Source organism: Cavenderia fasciculata (assembly GCF_000203815.1).
Source record: "Cavenderia fasciculata unplaced genomic scaffold Scf_EUAJFUG02HR96I-5, whole genome shotgun sequence".
Taxonomy (NCBI): Eukaryota; Evosea; class Eumycetozoa; order Acytosteliales; family Cavenderiaceae; genus Cavenderia; species Cavenderia fasciculata.
This window is the reverse complement of record NW_004457624.1, coordinates 3,160,551-3,183,455: the sequence shown is the minus strand read 5'-3', so window position 1 is coordinate 3,183,455 and position 22,905 is coordinate 3,160,551. Positions and strand designations below refer to the sequence as shown.

At 33.7% G+C, this 22,905-nt stretch overlaps 7 protein-coding genes and 1 non-coding gene across 8 annotated transcripts; 5 read left to right on the top strand and 3 right to left on the bottom strand.

Moving 5' to 3' along the window:
• Positions 1-127: 127 nt before the first annotated feature.
• Positions 128-5,137, bottom strand: DFA_12268 (uncharacterized protein; the record flags this gene model as incomplete). The annotated part of the gene is made up of 3 exons (XM_004353850.1): positions 128-1,733; positions 2,428-2,468; positions 2,654-5,137. 3 exons carry the CDS (start codon positions 5,135-5,137, stop codon positions 128-130), a joined length of 4,131 nt encoding a protein of 1,376 aa, XP_004353902.1.
• Positions 5,138-5,679: 542 nt separating this feature from the next.
• DFA_12267 (uncharacterized protein) lies at positions 5,680-6,270 on the top strand (the record flags this gene model as incomplete). Its single annotated transcript, XM_004353849.1, has 1 exon — positions 5,680-6,270. One exon carries the CDS (start codon positions 5,680-5,682, stop codon positions 6,268-6,270), a length of 591 nt encoding a protein of 196 aa, XP_004353901.1.
• Positions 6,271-6,838: 568 nt separating this feature from the next.
• On the top strand, positions 6,839-9,289 carry DFA_12266 (uncharacterized protein; the record flags this gene model as incomplete). The annotated part of the gene is made up of 3 exons (XM_004353848.1): positions 6,839-6,842; positions 6,924-7,629; positions 7,804-9,289. The coding sequence occupies 3 exons, from the start codon at positions 6,839-6,841 to the stop codon at positions 9,287-9,289; spliced, it is 2,196 nt and encodes a 731-aa protein (XP_004353900.1).
• A 225-nt stretch (positions 9,290-9,514) lies between these two features.
• On the top strand, positions 9,515-13,757 carry DFA_12265 (uncharacterized protein; the record flags this gene model as incomplete). Its single annotated transcript, XM_004353847.1, has 9 exons — positions 9,515-9,538; positions 9,824-9,871; positions 9,943-10,211; positions 10,240-10,962; positions 11,142-12,598; positions 13,093-13,160; positions 13,198-13,471; positions 13,520-13,582; positions 13,648-13,757. The coding sequence occupies 9 exons, from the start codon at positions 9,515-9,517 to the stop codon at positions 13,755-13,757; spliced, it is 3,036 nt and encodes a 1,011-aa protein (XP_004353899.1).
• Positions 13,758-13,996: 239 nt separating this feature from the next.
• Positions 13,997-15,864, bottom strand: DFA_12264 (uncharacterized protein; the record flags this gene model as incomplete). Its single annotated transcript, XM_004353846.1, has 4 exons — positions 13,997-14,220; positions 14,440-15,519; positions 15,609-15,761; positions 15,858-15,864. 4 exons carry the CDS (start codon positions 15,862-15,864, stop codon positions 13,997-13,999), a joined length of 1,464 nt encoding a protein of 487 aa, XP_004353898.1.
• Positions 15,865-16,197: 333 nt separating this feature from the next.
• DFA_12262 (uncharacterized protein) lies at positions 16,198-20,494 on the top strand (the record flags this gene model as incomplete). Its single annotated transcript, XM_004353845.1, has 10 exons — positions 16,198-16,207; positions 16,339-16,417; positions 16,944-16,989; positions 18,049-18,187; positions 18,291-18,472; positions 18,882-19,144; positions 19,383-19,522; positions 19,609-19,630; positions 19,988-20,155; positions 20,407-20,494. 10 exons carry the CDS (start codon positions 16,198-16,200, stop codon positions 20,492-20,494), a joined length of 1,137 nt encoding a protein of 378 aa, XP_004353897.1.
• On the top strand, positions 17,702-17,774 carry DFA_12263. The gene has a single exon. It is a non-coding gene; the product is annotated as a tRNA-Thr (tRNA).
• Positions 20,495-20,663: 169 nt separating the features above from the next.
• Positions 20,664-22,787, bottom strand: DFA_12261 (uncharacterized protein; the record flags this gene model as incomplete). The annotated part of the gene is made up of 5 exons (XM_004353844.1): positions 20,664-20,813; positions 20,945-21,263; positions 21,356-22,349; positions 22,435-22,685; positions 22,753-22,787. 5 exons carry the CDS (start codon positions 22,785-22,787, stop codon positions 20,664-20,666), a joined length of 1,749 nt encoding a protein of 582 aa, XP_004353896.1.
• Between the last annotated feature and the right edge of the window lie 118 nt (positions 22,788-22,905).

The window sequence follows — 22,905 nt, the reverse complement described above, 5'->3', positions numbered from 1 at the left end:
AGATAGATAACCAATCAATCAAAAAGTCATCACTAGGATGGATACATGGGTGGTGTATAAATTAATTAAAATATATGTATTTTAACTATAATAGTTTTAATTTATTTAATTTTATTGTTTGTTTCATTTATTCTTGTTGATGGAATGAAAAAGTTAAATAGTAAAGACCATTGGTATAGGTATCGATAAAAGTAGTATCTTGGTTTTGTTGAGTTGGAACAAAGGTACAATTGTCAAATGGTACTGAAAGAGTGACGGATGAAGAGAGGGTAAAGTAGACCAAACCTGGTTGCAAAGCCTTGGATGAACTTGAAACGACAATGTTGGAAGAGTCAAAGATGATTTGGTTGGTGACAGAGACTGGGACTTGTTCGGAACGCTCAGAGAGAGTGTCGAGGACAAGATTCAAGGTGGATCCTTGCCATGCAGACAATTCATTTTGGATGATCAATGGACCGTTGGTGACGTTCATTTGACTGTTGTAGAGTTCGACATAGTTGACGGTCGAAGCACCTAAAAAGATGATTTGTGAATCTTCAGAACCGACAATCGACGATGTAATGTTGGAAGAGATGATAAGGACTTGAGAGTTGTCAGTGGCGACGGTTGGAGCAGACATGATGGTATTGTTCAAGATGATGAGAGAGTTTGGTGAACCCATGACTCTGGAGGTTGGGTAGAGGTTGATATGAGAGTTGGTAAAGTTGAGAGTGGCAGAGGCACCGGCAATGACAAACAATTGAGCGGCACCTGGAATAGAGTTGATTTCACAGTATACACTGCAGACCAAGTTGATAGAGACAGAGGCGACACTGTTGACAGTGGCGACGGTGATGTTTTGGAGGGAGACGTAAAGAGTTTGAGCAGAGGATGATTGGAGACTGAGTTGGTTAATGCGACCAACACCAAAGACGGATTGGGCATCGTTGATGGTGATGGTACCGTCAAAGAGGACATTTCTAATGCTGGTAGAGTCACCACCAGAGACGGACAAGGTTGAACCAACTTCACCAACCAAAGTTTGAATGACGGTCGACGAAGTGTCGGTACCAAAGATTTCAAGACTGGTTCCAGCAGAGAGGTAATAGGTGCCGGTAGCGAGGATACTGTCGACGGCAACGTTGGCACCACTGACAAGAGTGATGTTTCCGTTGGAGATTATCGATGCGACAACGACACTGTTTGGTCCGATAAAAGTAACATTCTTGGCAGAGTTGAAAGCACCTCCCATGATGATACCAGAGACGACGGCGTATTCGTTGAGTTCAACACCAGATGATGGATCGGCACTGAAACTACCGGCAAGGGTGGCAACACCATCAATAGTAATAAGTGACCCTGGACCGAGGACAATAGCGGCGAGTGGAGTGGTAGTGGTAGTATTAGAGACGACAATGACAGCGTCGGTTTGGAGAGCAAGAGTTGAATAATCACCAATATACAAATCACCATCTACAATATAGGCAAGACTATCGGCAATATTAACGGTGGAATTACCAGTAATGGACATTGATCCACCAACCTTTCCAGCGGCTTGCAACTCGATAAAGAGTTGTCTAACGTTGTCGTTGATAATGGTCAATTGAGCGACATTGATTGGTTGAGCGGCAGTGATGATGGCAGCATCGAATAGACTAGTAGAGAAATCAATTACGGCGTTTTGTGTCGAGTCTGGGACTGAGCCACCAACCCAATTTGATGGATTAAACCAATCACATCCACTTGAACATGATCTAACTTCAAATTGTACTGATACTGGTGGTTGTTGTGAAATTGATGGATTAATTAAACAAATTATTCCAATTTATTATTGATAATATTATTTTCATCATTGTAAAGTGTGTATTTATATATTTATATGTATTGAATATTTATTAATATAGGTTATTATTATTAATATTAATGAATGATCATTTTTTTGTTAGACTGAGTTTGTATGTTTAAATAGCTTTCTATTCTATTTAATATGATTTAAATTAATATTAATTCGTTCTCTCGGTTTCATTCAAAAAAACACTTTAAGATATCTTGAAAAAATCTGGATTTGACGGCAATGAAAGCCCTTGGTTTTGCGCGTCTTTTCTTATAATATCTTTGATGAATTGAGTGGGTTTAGCCCAACCCATACGCCGTATGATGAGGTGTAATGTTGTTTATAGAGTTTTTTTTGGCTACCGAAAATATCTAGATTCATAGAGCTAAATGGGGAAATGGCAAATGATGAGATCGCGTGGTTCAGGGACAGTCGAGTTTAATCATATCATGTCAGATCAAAACAAGAGTAGTTTAATCAAATAATTTGATGATTTTGTGTTACCCTAACCGAGACTATTTGCACGTCATGCCCAGTGCTACAAAAATTATGAAATAATTGACACCAAATCACGAAATCACCAAATCATACTAGTTTTTGTTTGCTAGACTCACGAAAATGATAAAGAGTTTGCCGAAGAGGTTTCCTCTACCATCTTGACTATTAAAGAGTAGAACAAAAGTAGTTCATATTTTTTCATTGAAACAAGTATAGAAAATAGAAAAAAATGAAACCGAACGTCATAATTACTTATATTAATTATTTAATTTAATTAATTTAATTAATTTATTAAAATTTGATTTCATAATTTTTTCTATTATTTTGTAATTTATCATTTACAATTTTGTTATTACTATTTCTATACTTTAAATAATAATCTACAATATGTTGATGATTATTTGCAATGGCCAATTGCATATTTTCGACAGAGAAGATTTTTGATAGATGATACTTGAAATCCATATGTTTGATTAGATCTAATCTTCCATTGGTAAATGCCTTGATTAAAATATTTTTATTCAGTGATGGCACTAGAGGCAACGCACTAGCATATGACTGAATAGTATCAACCAAAGTTGTACTACCAATTGAACCAAGTACCGATCCTAATCTACTTGATGCAGCTGCACCCAAATGAGATGTACCAATAAATTGACAAACATAATGAATTATATCTTGTTGTTGCTGATATAATAAATGTTGATCTTCATCATTGTTGAAATTGATCAATTTGGTTGAATAAAAGTTGAAACAATAATCCAAAAGAAATCTATAATTTGATACGTTTTTATATTTTGTTCTATAGGCGTTGGTTTGTTGTTCTGTTGTTTGGGAATCGACTAGATAGTGTTTTAAAACATCGATTTTTGTAAAATACATTGCAAAATGTATAAATCTTTCTGGGTGCTCCCATTCAAAGCAATTTGAAAGTGATTTAAAGTTGCATACAATGAAATGGGTGACTGTTGGGTTATCTAGAATTCTACTATTATGTGTTGGTGTTAATGTGATTGGTAATTGTTGTTGTTGGTATAATGGGTGTAGTATACATTTAACCATTTCAATGTTACAAGTTTCAAGTGCCAAAACTACCAAATATTGTGGTCTTTCAGTGACTTGATAGAGTAGGATATCGTTGATGATTTGTTTGACAAGTTCAAAATCTAATGATTTAATGGGACGTTTTAGAATTGAAAATAATGATAATGGATCAATATATCCTAATGATTGAAGAGTATTGTAGGTTTCTAGTGTCACTGGAGCAGAGTCTGATAATGGGGTTGGAGCTACACCCTCGTCGACCAATTGTTGATGAAAACAGACGACATTTGATGGGAATGGTGACCATGCAGAACTTTCCAACAACATACGACTTGGGAATACTGTCAAAAGGTATTGACATAGACCTTCACCACCCATATTGGTTAATGAAAGTATACGACCCATTGCCTTTACATGTGAATAATAAATTTTATAATCTTTTTCCATTTCCTCCAATAGTACTTGTAATATTGCCAAACAAACTGACAGTTGAGAGAAATTATAAACCATTCCTTTATACTCTCCTTTCCAATCTTCTGATATAAACTTTTTTAATTTTGATTGAACAGATTCTATTGTAGTTGATTCAATCTTGTTTTGATAAACTTCAAGAATGATTTTAATTATTTCAAGTTGATTGGTTTGATTGATTGTTGGAATATCCAATGACTTTGAATTTGGTTCCTCTACAAAGAGAATTTTATCAAGTACAGCATGAATATACATTGACCAAGATTGAGAGGATAATTGTTGAAAACGATTAATTGATTTTTTCAAATCTTTTAAAACTCTTTTCATCAATACAATGTCTTTACAAAGAAAGAGAGCAGATACCAAGTCTTCTCCTTGTTTACTTAGAATAGAGATACCCTTTTCAGTGGTGAATTCTTGGTTAAAGGTATCGTACAAATATCTAAATACTTCGGTCTGACCATTCTTTAGTGCCAAATATCCCAGTCGAGCAATTTCGGTAGCAGCGGGAGCTTGTGTCAACATGGACAATGTAAATGGCTTGCCATTTCCAGATGGCTTACCTCTTGTATTACATTCATGTATTGTCGTTTTGAGTAGTTCCAATTGACCGGTTGATGCCAATGCACCCAATATATTTTGAGGATTGTTTGTTACGACAACCCACAATTGTGAACTCTTGTAATGTACCAATAATGGATTGAGTAACCTTGAATCATTAAAGATGATACCAAGTATAATGACATTCTTGATATTTGGTAATTGGTCTTGTTGTCTATAAAACTCTTCCGATCTTTTGATTAATTGAACGACGGTTTCATCCGACCATGATCCGAGACGATCAGCTGTAGCATATTTGACCCACATTGGTTTGGTAAAGTCGAGGTACATCCCTTTATGTAGTTTCTCTTGGAGCAGACCGACGTGACGATGTTTGAGTAACCACTTTACAGATAGTGCCGATTTATAGGTACGAGTGCCCAACGATGGGTGTTGGAGAGTGTATTGGTTACATCTAGACATACCAAAACAACTACGACTCTTGTGATACTTGTTGACTGGGATGACTGTCACCATGTAACAATCACGTGTGAATGGATTGCCCTCATGTTTGAGTTTATAGAATAGGTCAATCTTTCTCTGATCCTTGTCTGCATAGACCAACTTCATTCTATTCTCTTTTGCAAATAGTAGTGTATCATCTTGTGTCTTTTGAGCTACTTGTAAACGATTTATATAATAAACATAATCAACAATGATATTAAATAGATATCTATTAAATATTACAAATTTAAATGTTTGATTATTCATAATATAAAGAGTAATGATTAAAACTTAAAATTGATAATATTATCGTATAGTATAGTATTCATGATTGATGATGATGTGATGATGGTTTTAGCTAAAAGAAAAAAAAGTTTAATAATAATAAAATAAACTCAGCGAGCAAAGAAGAAGAAGATATCTTTCTTATTTATTTTTGAATTATTTTTTATTCATTGTTAGTAACAGTTTTGTGTGTATCTCACCTCTATAGATAAACAGATAGTTAAGAGATAATATATATATATATATATATATATATATATGATCATAAGAGTATCTGTCAATATTGTATACAATGAACCTGATATCTCTCAAATACAGCATATATATATTCACGATCATTAAGATTAATTAATTAATAACTTGATGACAATCATTCTATCTTGAAGAGATAGATGATCATCACACTTTTAATAATCAAATCTTTTATTGTTTGTTATTACTCTCTTTATTTGTATGTATTGCTATCGATCAAAATAATAATAGTAAAATAATAATAATAATTCTAAATATTCTTTTTTAATTAAATGTTAAGCTTTTTGGTATTCTCACCTCATCGACCTTTGCCTTTGGTATATGATATTGGATTTATTCAAACTTTTAATATTAATATTATTTGCCTTGGTCACGTCAATATTAAAATTATTTCCATTTATTATCATGGTGGTAGAAAATTAAAGGATCTTAAAAAAGTATTAAAGATAGGACGAATGAATGGTTGGACTTTTACTAGTCCAGATTCAAACGATCTAAAATTTGTACTAGACAAATTTTCTCAACCAGGGATTAATAATAATAATAATCAAATGCGTCGTCATTTGATCATCAATGCAACACATCAACAAAATGAAAGAACCGTCAAAATTATTCATCTCCAACCAATAGAACCAAAAGAAAAACAAGATGATGGAATGTATAGTGGATGTTGTTGTGAATGTTGTGGAGATTGTGATTTTAAGCCATTCACTTGGGTATGTGAAAAACTATTTGGTAAATTCCCCAACTTGTCTACTGGTATTCAATTTTTCAACAAAAAAATGTACAATGCTTATAAACAAGAGGGTATCAATGCTTTCAATGAAATTAATCAAAATAATATAATAATAATTAATAATTAATAATATTAATAAAATGAATTTTTTATATGATCAAAGGTTGTCGCTGAATGAATGCAAAAGATTATGATGTCGATCGTTGAGAGAGTGCACAACAATTCAAAAACAACAAAATGTGCACATTGGGAATAACATCACTCCATCACTCACTCATCATATGATAAAAGTCTAACAACAATCAGCTGATCAATCAATCTATCTATTACTCAATATAACCCTACGCATAGAGCAAACAAATTGATGATATACCACACACTTGTAAAGAAATCACAGCAGTGGGATAGATTTAATCATTGGTATATGGATCTCTCTCACTATAGTAGTAATGGAGTTTGGGTAATCACCTGTAGCTCACCTCATATGAAGAATATAGCGATTGAGGTTTAACCCACAATGTGGGTGTAAAAGGAATTAAAAAATTAGGTCCCCGCGGCAATCAATCACATACAGTACTCAATCAATCTCATTCATTGCATTGAATGGAAATGGTATACTGAGACCTCTCTCTGTTTTGATCATTGTATTTTAAATGTAACAATTTTAATCAAAACCTAGATTAATATTTTTTTAAATGGGTAAGATTAAAAAATAATATTATAGTTTTATGATATTTCTAAATCTATTGACACATTTATTTTAAATATTTAATATTATAGATAATAATATATTTTCGACAGATAAAGAAGAAGTTGGAATTGCATTTTCTGGTGGTGGAATTAGGAGTGCATCATTTTGTAGTGGTGTTTTAAAATGTCTATGTCTATTAAATATTTATAAAGAGAAAAGATTTGTATTTTCTTGTGTATCTGGTGGAGGCTATATTGGTAGTGGTTTTTGTTATATAATGTCACAAGAAAGTGATCCCCTAGGTAGATGGCGTGCTTACTCCAAGTTGGATGATCAGCTACGTTCCTCTAAAAACAATATTGGTTACCTCATCAATTTTGAAGGTGGTTGGTGGTTGTTGGACATTTTCGTCAAGCTTTTACCATTGCTATTATTTGCCTTGGTCACGTCAATCTTGAAGCTGTTTCCATTTGTCATCATTGCAACAGAGTGTCTAACTTTTTTTATTGAAAGTATTCCAATTTTTTGGGCATTTATATCGATTATCATCTCTGGAGCAGCAGCCACCATCCTCTGGGTAGCTTCAAAGATCCTTCTCTTATTAAAGCCCCACTCTAAAAGAAATGCCTCCGTTTTATGGATCAAAAATGCATTAAAGATACTGTTTATAATATTGTTTATTCAATGTTTTCTCACACTATCTGTCATGTCGGCCGATGCATTTAAAAAACTATCAATTGTTGTGGACGAATCGTTTGCATTGGGATTTAGTATCGTTTCAAAACTCGTCCAATTGTTTGGAGTCATAAAGTCTGGGGTACTCAGTCGACTTGCTGGACTGGTTTGGGTCATCTCTCTTGTTGGAATTATTACCAGTTGGAAATTAAAAGGAAATGCGCCCAACAATTTTCTGCTTTATGACCGATTAACCTACAACCATGACGTCTGGTTGATATTCTATTATATCAGTATCGGTCTCATTGTACTTTATCCATTTCTCACGTTGGTATATGATCGAGCCCTATCAAAGTACTATCGAGTGTCCATCACCAAATCATTCTATGGCGCCAATGTATCACCACTTGTCAGTTCTCTAAAAAACAGGAATAGATATATCTCTAATTTATCCTCCAATGCCTGGGTCCAATCATCCAAATTGTCGTCACATTTTATTATTTCTGTTGGTGATTTTGGACCTAGATCTGATTCCCTTGGTCAAAATGGTGCTAACCCTCCAAATTCCAATGTCGGGTACTCTACCATCAACATGAATGAACCTACCATTGCCAATATACATCCAATGCCATATCAAATATCGATGCCCTATTTGATGGCCAATTCTGGAGCTGCCATTGCACCAAACAAAAATCAGTTTGGCAGCGCTGAAAGTCAGCTAAAGATTACCAATCTAAGTTTGGGATCTTGGATGGGTCCACAGCAAGAAAGGACTCTCAAAAATGCATTGACATACATAGGCGTCAACTTTGTTGCAAGCGTCCTAGTCAGTATTGGATTGATTGTCGATTCTGCTACAGATTATGGATGGACTATTTTCCTCTCACCAGTTGTCATGATTGCATTGTCACTGGCCTTTGATCGATATTTTGGTAATCTCCCAATCGTACCGCGTTTAATTCAAGATATTAGACATTTGTTTAGTATCCCCATCTATTCAAAGGAATTGGTTGGTACATACCTATCGGATGGTGGTCATTTGGAAAACACTGGAATCCTTGCTATCCTCTTTCATTGTCCACATATTGATACGATTGTGGCTGCTGCTGGTTATGAAGATAGTGGTCGTAGATTAAAGGATCTTAAAAAAGTATTGAGGATTGGAAGAATGAATGGTTGGACTTTTACTAGTCCAGAATTTCCGGATCTAAAAGATGCACTGTTACGATTTTCTCAACCAGAGATTAATATAAATAATAATAATAATAGTGAAATGCGTCGTCGTTTGATCATCAATGCAACACATCAACAAAATCAAAGAAAAGTTAAAATTATTCATCTCCAACCAATAGCACCAAAAGAAAAACAAAAAGATGGAATGTATCGTGGTTGTTGTTGTGAATGTTGTGGAGATTGTGATTTTAGACCATTCACTTGGGTATGTGAAACACTATTTGGTAAATTCCCCAACTTGTCTACTGGTATTCAATTTTTCAACAAAAAAATGTACAATGCTTATAAACAAGAGGGTATCAATGCATTCAATGAAATTAATCAAAATAATATTAAAATAGATATTAATAATAATAATAATAATAATAATGATAAACAAGAGGGTATTGATGCAGTTGGTTCTATTCTCCAACCGAGCACTGTCCCATCCCAACCACCTGCTACCACTTCGGTTCAAATATATGACAATACCATTACATCTCCCATCCACACCCCAAATGCAAATCCTCAAACTCGTCCTCCAATTCCTCCAAGAAAACTTAATTGATCATAAAAAATACAATAGAATACTTTTTAAATAAATAAATAAATATTTTTTTTCCAAAACAAATAAAATACTTGTCGAAACGGTGTTCTTCAGAGACCCTAATTTTTGCCAGTATAAACCAATTTCAACACTCTTTGGAGTGTAAAACTCACATTATTAGGGAGGCAGGGGGCTATTTAGAGTCAAAAAAGGACCAAAAAATGGAAACCTTATGGAAAGGAATGAATGTCTTCAATGGATAAAACCAAAGTGACAAGGTAGTGATTGGAGTTAGTTCAGCGTATGTTTCATACTCTACAAATTGTTTAGGTGGGGGAATCATAATACCATATGTAAAAGATTATTATACAGATGAAAAGATTGACTGCACACCAGTTGCCACAACAAACTACACATTAAGATGTATTGGTCTTATGCCCTCCTATCCTGGAGCCTATTATTTGGTCACCAAATGTCCCAATGACACTGATTATTCTCATCTTTGGATAACAACTTTGGCAGAACCGGTTGTTCCCGACCTTTCTATAAAAATAGAAAGAATCAATTTATCTACAGTCTATGCTAGTTGATCAATTAAAGGAGGTATGATATAATATATTATAATTATCATCATATATATTAATATTAATATATATTTATTATACATTTAATAGGAAATCCAAGTGTATGTCGAGAAAATGTCAGCTAGATTCCTATCTGTCTTTAGGAATACGGTAGATCTGGAATTCGAACATTGGGATGCATTTAGAGAAGCGTTCCTCACCGTCTTTGCATCCGATTCCACTGACCTTGCCGTGATGAACCGTGTTCTCACACAATTCCGTTATGATACCAAGTGGACGGTCTCGTCATTTACAAATGCTTTCACCATCATTGCTGGTCGTGTTTACGAAAATAATGACAATCGAAGTTTTGTACTGGCGTACAAAAATGCATTTTACAATGTCAAGACCATCTATAAGGAATTACAAGAAAGAACCATGGATTTTGAAAACAAATTACTACCATCTCGTTGGTCGTGACATTACAGTTTTCACGGATCACAAAAATATACCATTTATCAACGAGAATATGAAGATCGGCATCAATCAAAGGTTAAATCGTTGGATGGAGGTCATCCGTGGATTCCAACCCAAGTTACTCCATATCAAAGGTACTGACAATGTCATCGCTGACGGTTTGTCTCGCAACACCTTTACTACACAAATTGTTTCACCAACACTAGAAGATAATTTATTGAAAGAAATGATTAATGGTTATGAAGAAGAAAATATTGCAATCCGTAACAAGACACTTGCTCCTTGTAGTGCAACTTACATTGTAGATCAATTTGGTTTACGCAGACATCTTGGTAAAATTGTGGTACCAAGGATAGCACCTATCATTAATCAAGTATTGTATAGATATCATGACTCGGTATGGGCTGGTCACAGTAGCCCAAAGAAGACATTGGACGCCATCAAATCAAAGTTCTTTTGGATGGGTATGCGTGAAGAGATTTTAGACCATTGCAATCAGTGTATCGTTTGCAAAAGAGGTAGTGATCATCGTGATAAACGTATCGGTTTGTTACAACCATTACAACCACCTAATTATTGCTTTCAACGTGTTCATATAGACGTTATTACTGGTTTACCTAATGCTAAATATCATGGTAAAACAGTAAATGCTTTGTTAGTAGTTGTCGATGCGCTATCTAAAATGAATCGTTTAATACCTACCACAACTACTCTTAAATCACATGGTGTAATATCTCTATTCAATCGAGAGATATTCAAACTGCATGGTTTACCAAAACAGATCATCTCTGATTCTGACTCGAAGTTCACCTCGAAATTATTTAAAAAATTAGAGTCAATGTACAACATCAGAGTAATGGACAAGTAGAGCGTATGATAAGAACTATAGAAAATATCATTAGAAAAGATTTATTACAAAGTAGTGCAGAGAATCACAAAATATCATGGGCAGAGTGCATTGATAATATCGAATTTGCTATCAACAATACAGTACATTCAACAACTGTTTATTCTCCTTTTACTATTTATCTCGGATCAAATCCTTTATCTCCTCTTAATCTACTAGACACTTTTACACCAAACTTCAATGATAACACAGACATCAAAATAACAGAGAATCATAAATTGAAAGAGATAATAAGAGACATAGTTATAAAGAGAATTAACGAAGGCAACGCAATCAACAAAGCAAAATATGATCACAACAAGGTAGAGAATAATATTAAATCGGGTGATTTGGTTTATGTGCGTCGTGACAGAGATACACACATAAATAAGACAGAACCTATCTATTCTGGTCCTTTGTTGGTAAATGGAGTGGACACTCGTGGAAATGTCGAAGTTAAAGATTATGTGGCTGGAGCAGATGGTTCGGCGTCAAAGGACTTATTGGTTAATCCTAGATTTATCAAAACGTTGAAACCATTATTGGCTACAAGCAATCCCGTTCATACGGAAGGTGCTAAGAATGCACAAGGAAATCCCGTTCATACGGAAGGTGCTGAGAATGCACAAGGTTATCCCGTTCATACGGAAGGTGCGGAGAACGTACAAGGTTATCCCGTTCATACGGAAGGAGCTCAAGGTGCACGTGACAATTTGGATGGACGAGTCGGTGACGATCGAACTCTGTATCAAGATTTAAACAAGATTCAATCGACATTGCAAGGACAAGGTGTAACCGGTGGAGACCAAGGAATAGTGAGCCAGGCGCCAGGCGACATCTATGACGACGTCCCAAATACGGCTGACTGGACCAAGCAAAGAGTTGTGTTGAATGATACTCTTAAAAAGGTAGAAGAGAGTATAGGTAAAGGTAAGAGTAAATTACAGGATAAAGATAATAATCGAATTATAGAAAAAGAAGATATCGTCATCACCAATTACAATATTTCAAAGATAAATTATGACGATACCAAAATCAACTTTAAAGAATTATTACATCAATACAGACAACAACTATCCTCCCCAACTACAACTAAATATTTCAATATGAAAGAAATGAACTCAATTAGAATCATACAATCATTACAACAAAACAACAATGATTCCCCAACAAAAGATATAGTCAATAGTATTGGAGTAATCACAAGCAGAGCATGGTTGAAACCTCTGTTTATCGTCAAGTCAAAGAGAACATTCAAGTATCAAGGAAATGGACGTAGTAGAACGGAATATCTCATTAACATCAACGATTGTGAAGTATGGATGCCAAACGATCTAGTCAATCAACAACACGTCCGGGCCGTATCAAAGACTCAACAAGTATCCCTAGCCATTGTATCCACCGGTAAGGTTTTTAGTCCAGGTTGCAGTGACCAAGTGTTGCAACCATGGTTTTCCTACCATCTCAACAAGCGTGGTACGTGGGACTCGGTCACAATTTAAGAAGGGAGAATGTTAGATTCAGATTGTAAATTAAAGTACAGTTCAATGATTAGTCAATGATATTTCATCTAATTATCAACATACTTAATCCTGGTGCCAAATATAGAAAGTATGCTGGATAAAATAGATGAAATATCATTGACTAATCATTGAACTGTACTTTAATTTACAATCTGAATCTAACATACTACCAGTCTCTTCATTGATCATACGTTGGCAGGTTTCAGTAACTATACTCGAAAGTTTAATTTTGTTGCTGATTGTGATGGTTTCCTATCTCGAAAACTACCTCTTGGTTTAAATTTTCATATTTATCAAGGTTTGTAAATTTAAATATCAAAAAGAATAATTTTATTAATAACTATTCTATCTTTTTCTTTTTTTCTATTTGTAAAGAATTAAAATTTAATGTTAGAGTTGTTGGTATTGGATCAAGATCAGCTTTATTGGAATTGGTTGATGTTGTAGGAGATGATTATATGACCTCTTTCACATGAAAAGTGTAATAGATCCAATGTTCAACTCCAACCCAACACATTTTACATGGTCAAAGTATTTGGTATCAATGGATATAAAACATTATATTCATCCTATTTCAATTTTACACCCAATAATGTCAACATCACCGGCCTAAAAGCATATCAATATGATAATTCTCAATTTGTCATTGAATATGCTTCACGACAAAACAACAACAGTCAAACATTCTACACTGTCCTTGTCAATGATACAATCTATTGTCAACAAGATACAACTCCAAAACCATGTTTTGTTGGTTTGACCAAAGAAACATTGATCTCTCAATATACTATTCGTTAAAAAGTTACATCACTTCCAGATTCAATTGATCAACAAACAATTACATTGAATACTACTATTTTAAAAGGTATGAAAAAAATAAAAAAATATTTCAAAATATTAATATTAATTTTATTTTTTTTCCATATTTAGTTTTGAAACCACAACAAACTTTGGCAATCACCTCTTCTTCTTCTTCTTCTTCTTTATCTTGTACCATTACATTTATAATTGCTTTAATTATCATAGTTTTATTGTTTTAATTTCCAACAAAAAAAAAAAAAAAAATTGAAATTTTTAAATAAATAAATAAATATTTATTCTGGTTTTATTTATTTCAATTGAAAAGTTGGAGGGTATAGAAATCACCTGTTTATGATAATTGTGGTCGCCACAAACAAATTATATATTTTTTGTGATTTTTATTTAACATTTTATTAAAACAATTATTAATTTAAAAAAATTAAAGGTGAAAGTAGTAGATTTACAAGTTGAAATGAACTTAAACATCAGTCATTTCATCATCATCATTTGAAAATAGTTCATTGCGAATGCTTGCTGGAAGAGAGTCATACAAGTCCTGTGGGTTGATATTTGGTAATGGTTTGGTGGCATATAATTCAGGCCATAGATCTTTTCCAAGTACCACTTGTTTGGGTTGTTCGACGCGTGGAAGCAAATGCTTCTTATCTTGATAACGCTCCTCTCTAAGCTCCAACATTCTTTCTGGTGTATAAAGAATGGGTCGAGAGAGGTGTCTCACGGTTTCCAACCAATCCAATCTCTGCTTGTCAAGTTGGTCAAAATGCTCAAATGAAACTTGAGATTGATAACATTCAAATGAAACAATTTCACTGTGTCGATTCTCCTGGGCCAACTTGTCACAAGCCAAAAAGTACGAGAGCTTCATCTTGGACCAATTACCAAAAAAACCACGATATTTACCAAGTCTGGTAACAATATCTTGCAATCTTTTAATCTCCAACGGATCTTGCGAGTCCAACGGTTGCTTGAGCAATGAATCCAAGTGGTCTTGGGCAGCTTTGAGTTGTTGCTTGACCAAATTGTTCTTGTGGTAACTGGTGGTCACACCTGATTGGAAGCAATACAGAATGAGAACCGTGTTGGATTGAAGATATCCCAGTGTGGGATCAAGACGTTCAATTGACAACTTGTAAGGATTTGGGGATTTCACTCTGGTGATTACCTCATCCTTGGATTGACCGTTGGAGGTGGATTGACCAGTAGAGGTAGATCGATTGGCGGCGGCGTGGTCAGAAAGGTCCTCGTCATCAGAGAGGTCAGAGAGGTCTTGGTCGTCAGATATCTCTTCGTCAAGGAGGTCATCATAGTTGATGGATTGGATCTTGGCCACTGGTTGAGACTCGGCCACTGGTTGGACAGGTTGGGGCTTGACGACTTTGGATACTTGATCGATAATCACATGAGGCGTGTATTCAAAATCGATGCCAGAATAGTAACATCTTGCCTTTAAAAAGAGCCAGAGACGAGTGAGAAAGGGTACCGTAATGTCAAATCCCATTGGATTGTCCAGATCTCTTGTTCGTAGACCATTACGTTTGTCATTATTTTCCTTGGCATTTCTCCAAAGCGACTTGAGATAACTCTCCACCTTGTTGGAGATAAACAATTCTTTGAGTTCGTCAAAAGAGGGGTCGGCAAAAGACTGGTTGAATTCACTTTCGAAACCAATTGATCTAAGTAGGTCAGTGGTCCACTTGGCATTGGTGTTGAATTCGCGACATACCAGACGGATGTTATCCTGTAGGTAATTTGTGCTGTCGCGAAAACGATCCAAGCTGGACTGGCAGTCAGAGAGTGGTTCGTCCACCATGTAGGCACTAGAGACAGCGCAAAGCCCCTTCTCCTTTTCTCGAATGTTGTTTAGATCGACAACATCGATCTCATGATCTCCAATCTTGGAGTGCATATCACGACGAGAACTATCAATAACGAGAGATTTGTGTAGAGTATCAACTCTTCTGTTGAATTGATATACTAAATCTGTAAAGAGAAAAAAAAAAGGTTAGTAAAAGTAATAAAGTGATTTTAATTATTAATAATTATATAATATAATCAAAGATCTTACTTGCAGACTTGACATTGTGCCTTTTGTTTTTTGCAATCACATTCAAGTTCTGTTGGCAAAACAAATGGACCTGGTGGTGCTTGAAGAGCATCTGAACAACTTTCCATGGTCACATTTTGATTGGTTCCTTCATTATCGCAAGTTGGTGATGGGTTTTCTAAAGAAATGAAAAGAGAAAAGAAATGAGAAAAGAAAAGGTTAATAAATGTAAATATATTAATTATATAATCGTACTTGTTCATTGTATACATACCAATCATATTATAATTGAAAAGAATAAAATGTTTTTTTTTTTTTAATAGTAATAATATTATTTGTATACTTTTGTTGAATTGATGAATTTAAAAGAAAGTAAAGTAGAATATTTATAGTTCTAAAACCATTGTTAAAATCAATCAAAAACCCCAAGTATTATTCTAAAATGATTACCTAATACCCCCAATTCTAAAATAGGAATATTTAATATAGTTTTGGATTTTTGATTTGATTTTTAGAGTAATAATGGTTGCTTTAAAACTATAAATAAAGTAGTAGTAAGTTTATCAAATTAAAAATTATTAATTAAAATCATTCTATTTACCTATAATTATAATATGTTGTTCAGTATGTTGTCGACGAAATCATTGTCATCCATCCAACACTCTACAATTATTTTTCATCAATCTATGTATAGTGCTAACATTTCTATCTTTCAATTCCATCTCTCTTCTTCTTTCCAATTTTATTTTCTTTAGAGAATCTATCCCAACTTTCAGCAGTCTCTGGTCATTCTATCCAAAATTCATCCATCCAACCTATCCAATGTGCCAACAGGTGAATCAATGATTGCAGGTAAGAGGAGGATGTTGTGTTGGTGATATGAAAGTTTGGTTTTGAACCATGACAAATCATTGCAATAGATATTACAACATGTTGGTGTACTATGGTGAATAGGATATTCAGTTTGGTGTTGAGATGCGGTTGAGCATAAGTATAAACTATTTGAAAGATATAAATTGTTAGGCTAAAAGTCAATCAATGAATAAAAATAACAAAGTTCATACGTCATTATCAATTATAAATATACTAGATATCATAGCTGCAGTCATGACTTCCAACACCACCTCGTTAACTTTACAATATCCTTTCCTTTTTTCTCATGTTATTCTCACATCAATCAATATTGTTTATCTCTTCTTCACAACATGATTGAATATCTTTTGTCTTTGATATTATAATAAACTAAATACTTGATGATCTCTGTCTGTTCATTTGCCAATGATTTTTTACACTAGTGTTTTTTTTTATTTAAATTGTATGAGTGTGGTCAATGGTTAATATTATTTTTAAAAAAAAAAAGGTCGACATATAATTTGGTGAGTGGGTGGCTAAGAGCAGAACAAATGGTTTGTTGTAACCACTTCAAGTTCTATCTGAAAGTACCAAAGATTTAGGTCTATTGAGTTATCAAAAACTATCTTTTCTTCTTGTTTATCTTTTCCATCCAAACTTCATGACTCCATTTGCAGGATTTTAAAATGTAGGTGGCAGGGTTGTAGGAAAGGATGAAATCTATTTTCTTACTTTTGTTGATGTTAATATTATTATTTATCATGATTTTTTGTTGGTGTCATCATTTCTTTTCCTTTTAATCTCTCATTTTCTTTTTGATACTTTACTTAAATTGGAAATCTGTGCACTGAAAAAATTTAATTTATTATGCAACGGCGCGGAAGTGGGGATCGTCGTCACAAGTCTCCGTACCGAGACATTCAAATGAACAGGGTTGATATTTGAATGTACAATTTAAAAAAAATTGAAATTGAGGAGGCTCCTATTAAAATAGTAGCCAAATGAACCAAACATCTATTCATGATGCCATAGGGGAAGGAATTTTTGGCCAAGAAAAAATTAGGGACCAAACAGGGCAAAAAACCGCAAATTCAAGGCCCAATAGCTCTAGCGGCAGAGCGTCGGTCTTGTAAACCGAAGGATATTGAGACATAATGCATCAAAAAGTGATTATATGACCTTTTGATCTTTTCGCTCTGCCATATTGAAAAACTTGCCCGTGGGGTTAAATTAGGGTCCAAACAGGGCAAAAAACCGCAAATTCAAGGCCCAATAGCTCTAGCGGCAGAGCGTCGGTCTTGTAAACCGAAGGTCAGGAGTTCGAATCTCCTTTGGGCCATCCTTGTTGCCAATTTGTTGCCAATTTGTTGCCAATTTGTTGCCAATTTGTTGCCAATTTGTTGCCAATTTGTTGCCAATTTGTTGCCAATTTGTTGCCAATTTGTTGCCAATTTGTTGCCAATTTGTTGCCAATTTGTTGCCAATTTGTTGCCAATTTGTTGCCAATTTGTTGCCAATTTGTTACCTTGTTGATTCTTGTTTGTTTTTTATCCAATGTGGGTCATGGTGATCAATATTCAATCGACAACAAAGTTCTGATCAACTCTTTCAAGAACCTAGTGTGTATTCAAAAAGAGGGGGAAAAGAAGGAAGAGGAGAAGAGTAAGATTCCAGTTCAAACAGAGGAGGAAAATAAAAAGGAAAAGAGTGAGATTACAGTTCAAAAAGTGGAGGAAAAGAAAAAGCAGGAGAGTAAGATTCCAGACGAGATTGAATTTTGCACCAAACTACCAACCTTTCCTATCCGAATATCTACACAATTTTCTGTTTTGACTTTGCCTACAGTACATTCAAGAATCAAGTCAACAAGATTCAAATCAAGGTGTCATTTCAGAGCCAGTAAGAAAAAAAAGGGATATTTTTCAATTTGGTGAAACAGATCAAGCCAAACCAAAGATGGTGATCAACAATTTCAAAAGCACTCCCTACCACAGTGAACCAACAATATTGAAATACCTAGGTTATTATGGTGATGCTGTAAACTCGCAAATGAAAGGCAAAGATATTTTCCTGTTTTCCTATTTTTCCCTTGTCAACACTGCACTGCCAAGCTAGCTAGTAGTCTCTATGTGAGTAGCATCAACAATGATATAATGCAAAAAAAAAATTGATGGAATGTTTAAAATTTATAAATTTTGTACCTCGCATTGCAAATTTGATATTAACCGATTTTCCCTTTTCAAAACAGATAACGAATACCAAATTACCTTTAAAAAACTCAAACCAGGAGAAGATAGAGCGATACTCATGGACGAGAGAGATAAAAAAAAAGAATTTGATCAAAAGAGAAAACAAGAAGAGCCATTGTTAAAAAGGATTGGAAGATTCTAAAGAACCCACAACTCAAAGATGAATTTGTGCCACTACACATACCGACTTTGAAAAGTTTAAACAAGAGTTTGGTAATTATGAACTAGATTACAAGGTGTCTATCACTTACCTTACTGAACCAGCCACTTTAGAATACAGAGAAAACAAAGGTCTAAAAGGTAACCCAAACTATAAAGACGTAATAACATTAGAAAAAGGTAATGATCATCGATTGAATCCTAAAAAACTTGGGGAACCTCTATCGAGTAACTCTGTCGTTAGAAATATTCCAGTCCTAAACAAAGAAAATAATAACCAGCTCTTTCTTGCATTTTCTAGGTATGAAGGATATTATTGTTTTTATATATATATATTTTTCAATAACAAACCAAAACTAACTTAACTTTTTTTTTTATTTTTTTCCTCTAGACAATGGGACAAGGATAACATTCATTATCAATATATTATGAAATTGTTACCAATTTGGAGAATTGTAAATATACAAACTTTTTAAAGAACTATATTGAATCGAAAAATTTAAAATAATAACTTTTATTTTATTTATTTATTTATTTAGGTGGTCTATTCTGAAATTGCTTACCTACACAAAAGATAAAGATGTAAAAGTAGATGAACAAATCACACATCAAGCTGTAGTAGATGAACAAAGCTCATATCAAGATGTACTTTTAGAGAAATTTGTTAAAGATAAGGGATGTAATAACTATATAGATGCTTGGTAAATATATAATTAGTTTGAGAGGTATATAATAATAATAATATATAGATATATGAATATATAGATAGTAATAATGACTTTAGATTGTAAATGATTATTAATTATAGTAATAAAAGATGAATTAATGTTTATTGATTTCATTGGTCTTTTATAGTTTGTTGTTCGAGACGCCTAACCGACAATAGTTTAGGCGTTAGTATTTTATCCAGCATACTTTCTATATTTGGCACCAGGATTAAGTATGTTGATAAATAGATGAAATATCATTGACTAATTATATATTTACCAAGTATCTATATAGTTATTACACAACCCAAAAAAGAATTTACATTTTGGTCATTATGGATCACTTGAAAAGTTTATCGTGTTGGCGAATCTTTTAAAAGATCACAAGGACATTATTACTTTTGGAAATGGTTTTGGTAACGATCGTCAATATTCAGATATCAATACATTTACCCAAAATATCGATACAATGAAATTGAACAATCAACCATCAAAGAACTTGCAATTCTTTTAAAACAAAGCTCTGATGAAGAGGTAAAAGAGTTTTTGTCAAAAAATGATGGAACCTTTTTTAGCAATGATAATTTGGATCAATTTAAAAGATTGCAAGATTTAGTTCCGCCCTTATTTATTTACACAGAAAAATATCTTTGGATGGCAATGAAAAACAATGCAATGGATATTTGAACATTTGTAAAGTGATGAACATTGATAACTTTATGTGGCACAAGATATACAATCTTTCATTTTTTTCCATTGGTATGACGTTTTATTGTTTTTTTCTATCAAAAAAACCTTTTACAATTAACCTATGAGTAAACTATAGATCATATCATCGAGTTTATCAAAAGCTTAGCGAGAGTGATAAAGATCAACTTCCAGCACCAGACAGAAAAACAAAACATTTAAGAAAATTAAAATGTACTGGTGATATTTGTAAATAAAAATTCAAAAAAAAAACCTTTGAATAATTCTATTAATAAATATTAATATTTAATCTAAAAATAATTTACTTTAATTATTTTAATTTTTTTTCTGTTGTTGGGTTGATGTTGTGTATCGATCCACCAGTAGTACTTTGTTTTGATTTGAATTTTAGACCTTGAAATGCAATCATCGTACTGCATCTTTCAATGCCGAGGAAGGAGTACACTTTATTCTAAATATATTATTAAATTGTTGTTGTTGTTTTTTTGAGTTGAAAAATATATGTATAATATTATTTCTACAATTGAGAGGAGAGGCATTCTCTGCAGAGTTACACTGAAAAATTAATTTTATTTATTAATATTTTTTGATAAGTTTGTCTAATAAATTTTATTTTAGCTATTTCTTTTAGCACAATCAATAGCAACATTTTTTTGAACATTTGAATAAAATGATTTAAATCCTACTTTGAACTCTTCCGTTTTTTCATCGATAAACAGAGTTGATGGGGTTGGTTTTCCTGTTTGTGTAACAGATTCGATGATAGCTTCGTTCCATCGATCACGGAACTGACTGGTAATAACACAATCAGGTTTCTGAATGGGGTTGGGGTCCTTTACAAAGTTTGGTAGTGGTGTCTTTAAACAAGGAAACTTTTTCAAAGGGGCATTTGGTTTGCAAGTTGGTTCGGAAACATCAAAAGGAGGGTCAATTGGAATCATTGTTTCTTTAAATAACATTAATCCTTTGCCTCCTTTTACTCTTTGAATGGTTTGTGACCAATCACTAATAGTAGATGATAAAAAAAAAAAAAAAAAAAAAAAAGATTTAGAATTTTTACTCTAAAGATTGACATGCTCCTAGAAGTTTCAACTTACCAATCTTCTCTTTTTGTGCCGACGAGTGCCTTTTCTACAATTTGATAAAATGGCTGTTGATATCCAGCAGAGTCAAGAAATGCCTTCCAACTTTCAAAGGATCTAAAGTTTTCAACTTTGTTGGCAATGAAAAAATCAAATGCCTGATTGATTAGATACTGCCAGTTGGATTCACGGGATTTAAAAGTCGTTGGAAAAGTGAATAGTTCAGATACTATAGATCCATCTGGTCGTCTCGTGTCGATCATTGAACTTCTCTCTAGTTCTGTCACTAGTGTCGATTGATATCCGACGTGTCTATCACCATACCGATTAGTAGCAGCCGACACTACCTGGATACCTGGTTTAGCGGCAAGTTTGCGAATGTTGATATAGTGGCAATAGTCAATATCCCATTGTCGAGAAAACGATAGATAAAGACGTTCTTTTGATGTATCACTTGGTAATAAAAGGTTGGTGACCGATTCTTCACTGTTTATCTTGTAAGCGATGGGGGTGGTTGGTGGTGGTGTGGATGGTAACATAGCTCCAAGTCCATTTAAATTTCTTATTCGAATGTTATCATTGGTCATATCATTGACAAAGCTGCTGTTCATTATTTTGGTTGTACAAACAGAACATGGATGATACTGAGTGTAGAGGTATCGAATGGGTTGGTATACCAGTTTGGGTTTGGGGTAATTAGGATCTGTGAAATAACCTAGTGATTTGATGATGACACTTTCCGAGTGATAGGGTGAGGTGGTGAGTTTAGACATGGTTTGTAACACTGTGATGGGTGCTGCCACTATAGGAGGTTGGTTGGTCTCCTCTCGTATAATGTTATAATTTATAGGGTTCTTTACTATAATTTCCTCTTTTTCTTTAAAATATCTAAAATCGTTGATATCACAAACATAATATGATGTTCCTTGGGCTGTCAAATCTAAACTTGTAAATCGATTCAATGGAAATGCACCACCTTGTGCACCCAAAGACCCATAAAATGCAAATGCTAAAAAAAATGATACATTATTAATAAATAATGATATAATAATGACAATTCAAAACTATAGAATATTACTATACTATATACATACCATATTGACCATGTCGCATGTCCTTTACTCCTTCTGTATGTGCCATAATGTATTTATGTAGATCATTTCTTACTTTTTCATTGCTATCAAATGCATTGATCGTATTAGATATCACCAACAACAATAATACCAATGTGATCAAAGTAATTGTTGTTTTAAATTTATGATTAAATAATTTCATTATTCTATAATTATTATTTGTTTGATTGATCGATTGAAGTTGATTTGAGCAGACTGCTGATGAGTTGACACTTTTATTTAAAGAAGAACAAGAGAGTCTTCACCGAATCGAGTGAGGCCTTACCCGAATCAGCCTACCTGTCGTGTTCAAAGCAACCCAACCCAACACGCATCTCTTTGTGCATTAGGTTGGGCTTGTACAATCGATTGGCTTATCAAAACCCATTAATGTCATCGTTATTAATCTATGTGGTTTAGATTATATCCAGATATCTTATTATCACTTCATTT